We start from the raw sequence: 8798 nt of genomic DNA on the forward strand, positions 1-8798 counted from the left end.
TCGCACATCAGTGAGGAGTTCATGATATAGTAATTTACATGTATGTATATGTACCGAACATCAGTGAGGAGTTCACGATATAGTAATATACATGTATGTATATGTACCAAACATCAGTGAGGAGTTCATGATATAGTAATATACAAGTATGTATATGTACCGAACAACAGTGAGTAGATCACGATATAGTAATATACATGTAGTTCAACTAGTCACCTCCTTCGGGACAGATTTAAATCCTTTGTTTATACAATGTACTGAGGACTGCTAAATGGGGTTAAAAAATCTGATTATCAAGACTTTCCTGGTATATGTCTATTTGCATTGTAGTTTTCTATCAAGGAATGTGTGTCTCTTTATAGATTCCCTACAAAACTCTAGTCGTCGTGTCCCGTCCATTTCCAGGCCAGTGGAGTATTTAATGACAACAGGAAACCTCTTGTCTCGGACTGGTCTAGGACTGATGCAGGTACGCAAACGATGCTTTATAGAACATCTAGTGTATATGGGTAGTAACTGGTCAAGTAGGACCTCTACTTTAACTGTATTTATTAGTTCCCCACCAGTTCCCGGGGGGGACTATAGGTTTGCAATCTGTCCTTCTTTCCGTCCTTCCATTCCCCCCAATGAAGTTTGTCCTGGGCATATCTTCTATACTATTTCACCTGGAGTAACCAGATTTGGTGTACAAGGACATCTTGGGATGGCTGAGTGCAGAGTGCAAGAAAAAGGTCACTATGACATCTCTGTGACCTACATGTATGCTTTGACATTTGACCTTAACTTTTGAAAATGTTTGTCTGGGGCATATCTTCTATACTTTTTCACCTGGAGCAACCATATTTGGTGTACAAGGACATCTTGGGATGACGGAGTGCAGAGTGTAAGAATTACGTAACTGTGACCTATGACTTGACCTTTCATTTTTACTTTTAAAAATGTTTGTCCGAGACATATCTTCTATACTATTTCACCTGGAGTAACCAGATGTGGTGTACAAGGACATCTATGGATGGTGGAGTACAAGAAGTATGTATAAGGATACTTTCCTAACAGTAGGCACATCCTGACGTAAGTGTACTGTTTCTTAAATAGAGAAATCATTGCCGGTGGGGGACTATGGAGATTGCCTTGCAATATAACCTCAGAATCTGCTATCGTTTTCTTCTTTTTTCTAATAATATTCCACACAGAAAATTAAAGATGGATAAAAATGTAGAGAATGGCTGTTTCATGTAGCAATTTTGTATATTTTACCATGTAGTGCTAGGTCATGAATCTTTAAGATATAAGCTACATTATTTTGGGGCACTCAGTTAAACTCTCATATCATTTAACTGAGTTTTGGCATATCCATTCAAAATTATTTGTTTTAATTTAATAATTTCTCATTTTTCATCCCCAAAATTCTTAACTAAGGGTTTTAAGTTTGAGCTATTTGCAACCTAATTCTCATAAGCTAGTGTATCACACAACTAGATACAATGAGCGTGGGAATTGGGGACAATTTTACAAAACATAATTATTGTAAACCTCATTCGGACTTACTAAAGCTCATCAAGCTGCAACGAAGTGAGGTTTATGAACAAGTTTAATATTTACATATTTATGCCAATTCATTTTCACAATACATAATATTATTCCTTATTCGGGCCTGGTAGCTCAGCAAGCTGCACCGAGATGAGGAATAGTATGACAATTAACTAATGCCAAAACTAAATTACATTTATAACCATATTAAAGCCTATTCCCCATTCAGACCTGGTAGCTCATCAAGCTACACTGAGATGGGGAATATAATACATGTAGTGCAGGCATTCTCTTCTTCCGGTTTACCGCTACGCCAAGTACCGCTCCATTCGCCTTGCAGTACCACATCCTGTCTGGTATATACGGTCCGCTAGCTGATTGGTTGAGGAGTCGATAGCTTCACATTTTGTGAACAATCAATCTTACCTGACACACTCAGGTGAAGGAATGTTCACCATGCATACATGTTTTAGTACATAGTCACTGAGTTGCCCCTTTTGCCATTTTTTTTTTGTTTATTGTGTTTTAATATATATATGTTTGTATTTTATTTTGTGTTGTGTGGATGGAGATTGAATTTGAAATGTTTGTAATAAATATGTAGTTAAATGTCACTTTATCTTCTAGTCATTTGTTCAGTTTAAACATTGATTATGTGCTTGTACCTTCAGGTATCTGGTCTGACCATTGTTGCGGACAAGCTGAACTTTCTGCGATACATTTCACACTTCCGATGTATACATAGAGGCTCGTTCTTCGCGGAGATGAGAACCACCGCCGTCAGAAAAATGTTACCAGAATCCTGGGGTAGATAATACATCTGAACTGTTGCTAAATAATATTTTGATAAAGAAGAATTATTTGAAGAAAGAAAGAACTAGTAGTTAGCTAGGATTTTTAAAATATCTTTTTATTATACATTAGTTTCTGAATGCAGAAAACTGAGGCACAGATTTTAAGTTTCTTTTCTTATATATTGAAATTCTTAATCCTTCGCTACCATTATATGTTTTTTCACAAAAATAATCGTGTAACAACATATGTTTCCTTTGGTGACCTTAAATATTTCTATTCCATGTTGTAAGATGATAAATATTCTTCAGACAGTTTGATGTGATGTTTCAGGATTTATTTGTCCCGTACACACCCCTGACGGTACTCCCTGTGGCCTGATGAATCACATGACGGCCCTCTGCAAGGTATACTGTAGTGTGACAGTTTTCTGACAATATCAAACAACAACGTTTTCTTTGACTGCTCTATCAATCACACTGAAAGATATACATAAGAACGCTCAAATTATGACATCATTGATCAAGAAAGGTGTAACATTAGTAGTCAAGTCGAGGGTCAAATAAGTGCTTAATTTCTTTTCTTGAAGTAAAATGCTTATAACAAAAACTTTAAAACAGTTAAAAAAACAATATGAATATCAAGAGGAAATATATTGTTTTCATTCTGTTATCTGGTGGGGAGTATCAAACTTTGTTCTGGTAACTTGCCCAGACTTATTTTCTTGTTAAATTTTTACTTTCACTATATTCATACATAAATAAATATTTATTGGTTTAATATGGACCTTTTTAGGATTTCCAGGTAATCATGCTGGAAAATATCAGTATGTAACTTATATCATGACCAGTAGTGTTGTACAAAAAAAACCACTGTTTTGTAATCAAGGGGTCTGCATGGAGATTAAATCCTTGTTATGAAAGAGATTTTCTTTGTGAAGGAAGAAAGATGTAATCAAGAAATGATTGTGTACATACCTCGTTGCTGATAGTAAATTGGAAAGTGTAATGTAAGAGTTATAATCAAGGGATAATTTAGGTATGTATTAAATTTTTACATCTGTTTGCCTCTCCACAGATCGTGAACAAAATCTACAGTAACGTCCACCTGCCTAAGTTACTGTGTTCCCTGGGAGTGACCCCTTTAGACGCCCCACCCATGGGAAAGTACAATGACAACTACCGAGTCATCGTGGATGGGAAAATCATTGGCAATGTACACTACAGTTTGGCGGAAAGCGTGGCACAAAAAATTCGGGTCATGAAAGTTGAAGGTCTTAACAAGGTTGGTACACATATCCTCACTGGGTTTAGGGTGTGTAAGACAAAGTCTGTACACTTTATAAGAAAACATAAATGTTTCATAAGAAAACATCAGTGTTTTGATTATACTTCTAAATGAAGGATATGCAGTTTACTATCCCTGTCTGTCTGCAAACTAATGCCACTACATTCACATATGAACTGTTTAGTTAAATAATGTAATGATGCAGTTTGCATTAAGTGTTACATAACAATACATGTTGACTTATCGTTTTTATTCACTTCACTATCTCTATGTCATCCATGACGGATCTGGTCGCCACTAGATGGTAGCCCTTTAACATTATCTTCAATTCAACAGCCCGCTGTCAGTCACCGCACAGTGTTACCCAAACCATAAGATTTGACCTCAGATGTTATATATACTTTTGACCAAAGTGCTGCTCTCTATTGATACTCACTATCTTACATGTTATAAGATGATTGCAATCTTTATCATTAATTGCCTAATTTACAGCCCAATTTGATTCAAAAGGTAAAGCAGAGAATCTGATACCCTATTGATACTATGGTATCAGAGGTACTGAACTAGTTCAGGAAGATTCTCTAAACATAGCTACATGTTTAACATGTAAGGCACCATATAATATAAACATCTTTATTTTCACAAGTCAGAACTTAGGTGATTTTACTAAGACGGGAAAAATTGTGGTATCTGCTTTTCAGTGAGTTCAAAATTGCAGCATTTAAAATGTTTTATAGTCAATCTGTCATTATTACTGTAATGAAAATACTATAACTGATTCATCAAACATGTAGGCATACAATTGTGCTTCATGTTCAGTGAAAATGGTGTTTATTTGTGCTTTCTTTTTAGTTTATTTATTCTTATATTTCTAGTGTTTTGGTTTGGTCAGTTATAGTACACGCCAGCTCGATAAGCTGTTCGTTTTCACAGAAAAGCTGTTGCTATACGAATATCACTGAAATAAGATCCATGCAATAAAAGAATATCTTAACAGTATCCTAAATGTGCTCTACGTTTGTTCTCGTAAAGGATATAATTGATGTTTAATCATTGTGCTATTGACATCACAGACTTTGAAATATTAAAGTTATCTTTAGTAGGCATTGCGAATGACTTAGCTAACATTTTGTTATCAGTAATATTTATTAACCATGAGGATATTTTAGTTGAAGAGAAGCTGTAGTAATTTTAATTGACACATTCTGATGATAACGCTTGCCCGACCTTACGTTACAGGTACCCCCGGTGACAGAGATCGGGTTTGTGCCTCGCACCGAATTTGCCAGTCAATATCCAGGTCTCTTTATCTTTACGTCACCGGCACGGATGGTGCGACCTGTCCGAAACCTAAGTCTCAAGAAAAATGAAATGATTGGCACATTTGAACAAGTCTATATGGACATCAGCTTGAACGATGAGGAAACACACCAGCATCAAAAGGTGTGCACATATTTTTAAAGAATTATTAAAGCCATGCATGTTACACATGGAAATCATCAAAAACATTATTCTTTTTTTGCCTTAAAACATGAAATATTCATCAAAGTAGAATTACAAGTTGTTTTCTAATTTGTCAAAAATCAGGTTATGAAAGATTCAACTAACTAGCTGGTCACTGCTTGTGATTGATTAAAATGTTAACACACCTAAAAACACTGCACTATATAACGTATTACCTTTAGATGCTTCAGAATATTATCAACAATAAAAGACTTGGTCATAACCAAACATGCTTCTACAATGATGTAGTGATGTGGTGTGCTGTTAGAGTAGGTCTTTGTACCAGTGTCAACATTTGCATGGTGAATTTTATAATGTTTGTGTAGAGGGTGACCCACCAGGAGCTCACAGAAATAGCGATGCTGTCGACGGTGGCCTGCCTCACACCTTTCTCCGACTTCAACCAAAGTCCCAGGAACATCTACCAGTGTCAGGTGTGTTCAGTGACTCGCCCTGTTTCCACATTTGACGATTTTTTTCATAAATATCTTTTATGGACAATCAATTTGGAGCGAACTGTCAAATGTTGATACAGAAATTTAATGTCCGACATTCTAAAACATTGCAGGGGTCAGAGATTGAGTTATCAAGGACCTATAACTTTTAAAGTTAATGCAGAATGGTTATTGCAAACTCTCCTTATAATGCTCCATTAATCCATGACGTTACGTTTGAATTTTAAAAATCTGTGAAAACCAGACATATACAATTGTGTTCCGAGTTGTTGAAATGTACATTTTCTGGTGTGAAGATGGGTAAACAGACAATGGGTACTCCCGGTCACGCCCTGGGTCATAGGGCAGACAACAAGCTGTACAGAATACAGACTCCTCAGTCACCAATGGTCCGCCCCTACATGTACGACTATTACAACGTTGACGAGTACCCTGTAGGAACTAACGCTGTGGTGGCCGTCATCTCTTACACTGTAAGTATTCTTAACCCTTATATCAAGTCAGTAATTGGATCAATTAAATAGGATGTAGGGTGAAGGTTATTTATAGTTACATATTAAGATAATTTTCTTCCAGTAAACACTAATAATCTGACAGCTGTTACAACAATACGCAAAAACACTGGTGGGTCATTTTTTACTGCACATCTGATGAGCTTGAACTACTTGCGATCGGTAGATATCAATTTCACGAAGAATTTGAAATTGCAGTCATTTCGGTCCATATTTACTATTCTTACACTCAACAAAGTTGGCATTTTACTGATTTACCTTCACATAAGAAGTATACATGCTCCTGTTATGTGACCGTGTGATAACCAAATCATTTGACTTTCAACCTAAAAACCATATATTGGTCATAATTTGATATTTTTAGCTGAACTCATACAAGGGACGTAGCTCATTGCATTATTGTAATTGTGTATCATTTATTACCCTATTTCTGATTAAAAATGGAATGAACTTTTTGCCAGTTCAAAAATATTTATTTCTTGGGGCGTCGGTGTTCTTTAGTTTATCTATTATAGCTAACTCACCTCACCCAGTCAAATGGCTAATTATACAGCTTGACAGAGAAAGGGATCAAAAATGTTTAAATCAAACGGTTCCTTTGCACTTCTACATTCTACTTACCAGGGGTATGACATGTAGGACGCCATGATTCTGAACAAGTCATCGTTTGAGAGGGGCTTTGGACACGCAACAATTCACAAAGCAGAGGTGACTTAAAACTACATTACATTCTACAACTACAGTTTCTAGTAGATTGTACTTTCTACCTTAACCCTTTCACCCCTATGTAACTTTCGTAGGCTCGACTACGCAATGATATGGATGAGTCCATTGTAGTCTGCACTGGTGAAAGGGTTAATCAACCTGTTAGGACTGTATTATCCCAGTTGTGAGGAATATTTGGTAAATTTGATTCTATGATAATTTGGTTCTATCTACTAGGAGTAGACACATACCTGGTAAATTACCTGTTCTGGTGTTCATAAGCTGCTGTACAGCTCTTTCAGTGATATCAACTTGGAATAGGATATGTACTATAATGAAATCAATTCTTAGTTTCTCTTAACTGATACTGAAACATGTAGGCATGAATGTCCAAGTAGAACTTTGGTGTGAGGATTGAAAAAGCTTTTTCAGATTATAGTCATCTTGTAATAAAAAAAAATTGTGGTTACATGTTCACGATTTCATTGCACAAAATGCACAGCTATTTGAATGCGTTTCTTTTCAATGTATTACACTGCAGATCTGTGTTTTCAATGTAATACTCTATATACTGTACATGTAGTGTATTCTCTGTGTATTACATTAAATTGTACACTGTAACAGATCTATTGATGTGTTAAATGGTTTTATAATGCTACAGATAATAAGTTTGGCAGCCAAAGACAATTCAAGCCGTGGCCAGAATTCAAATCTCGTCTTTGGTGAGTGATCTGATAAATTTTATTAATATACAGCTTTTCTTTACTTTGTATTCCCAGCTTAAAGCTGTAAATGTATCCACAATATTAATAGCATGGTTAAAGTTGAAAAACTTTGCAACATTGTGTTAAAAATTCTCATTATTGGAAGAAATAACTAAGTCTTCTACCATACATCGATTTCGAGAACAACACAGTTTAACATTGCATTTCAAGGGAGCCAGAAGTATTTTCATACGTTTTACCATAATATGTACTCTGCAGAACTGAATTTCAAAGTTCACCTAACAGCCTTTGAAAAAAAATCCTGGCAACAACCATTCAAGATATTATTAGATTTCTTTTATTGAAGCAACAGAATTTTTGATATTTTACAATATTTTTCAGGCTGTAAAGGAGCAGATATGAAGCGCATAGAGGGCAAATTGGACAGTGACGGCCTACCCAATATTGGAGCTTATCTACAGGAAGGGGACCCCTACTACAGGTACAGTGGAGTACTGTAAAATAAAAAAAAGTATATTTCGTGGATAACAAAAATCCACAAAATTAAATCCCCACGAAGAAAACATAAATTTGGTATGATATAGATAGGGGAAAATCAGAAATCAGTGAAATATAATGTCTTTGAAGCAGGCTAGTATATGAAAACCACGTAATTTTAACCCCACGAAAAAAATGATTCTACAGTACTTAGGAGTCTTATGATGTTTATTGCTATGTAAACTTGTGTTTAACTTCGATCACAAATTTAAGTACAACATGAATAATTATATGTAACATGAGATATACACAAAGAGTGAATGCAAAATTAACATCTCGGAAATAAGGACAGGAAGGTCAGTTTAAGAAGGTCAGAAAATTAAACTTGAGCCATATATAAAAACTTGGTAATGTATTTTTAAACATGAATGCATTCTTCATGGGAACATTGGAGTTTTACATTGACAGGGACTATAAAAACTTGTTAAAATGACTTTCTGGAGACCCAAACAAGTTTGCTGTTTAGTTTATATTGATGGTGTTAGCAACAAGAGGCCCAACAAGAGGCCCAATCTTAAGATTTCATAAGAACCTATTAAAAGATTTAAACATATGACGCCTCTGACCTTGATTGTTGAACAAGGACATTAGGTTGAAAGTGGATCAAGGTCATTCATTTGAACTAACATGGTAGTCCTTCATCCCAGCATGCTACAGGCCCAATTTCAGTACCCTGGCCCTTTTGCTTATTGAAAAGAAGTCGCTTGAAGATTTTACGACATTTGACCCTGTGACCTTGAAAGTTGGTCAAG

At 35.6% G+C, this 8798-nt stretch overlaps 1 protein-coding gene across 1 annotated transcript in view; it reads left to right on the top strand.

Moving 5' to 3' along the window:
* LOC110452923 (DNA-directed RNA polymerase I subunit RPA2-like) overlaps positions 1–8798 on the top strand; it is a 25866-nt gene that overhangs the window by 10791 nt on the left and 6277 nt on the right. Inside the window, 10 exon segments of the mRNA XM_021501682.1 lie at positions 331–469; positions 2202–2337; positions 2656–2729; positions 3400–3606; positions 4849–5054; positions 5441–5546; positions 5864–6040; positions 6704–6787; positions 7446–7506; positions 7891–7990. Of these exon segments, the coding sequence (XP_021357357.1) occupies positions 331–469; positions 2202–2337; positions 2656–2729; positions 3400–3606; positions 4849–5054; positions 5441–5546; positions 5864–6040; positions 6704–6787; positions 7446–7506; positions 7891–7990 (1290 nt within the window).

Source organism: Mizuhopecten yessoensis, unplaced genomic scaffold, assembly GCF_002113885.1.
Source record: "Mizuhopecten yessoensis strain PY_sf001 unplaced genomic scaffold, ASM211388v2 scaffold6971, whole genome shotgun sequence".
NCBI lineage: Eukaryota > Metazoa > Mollusca > Bivalvia > Pectinida > Pectinidae > Mizuhopecten > Mizuhopecten yessoensis.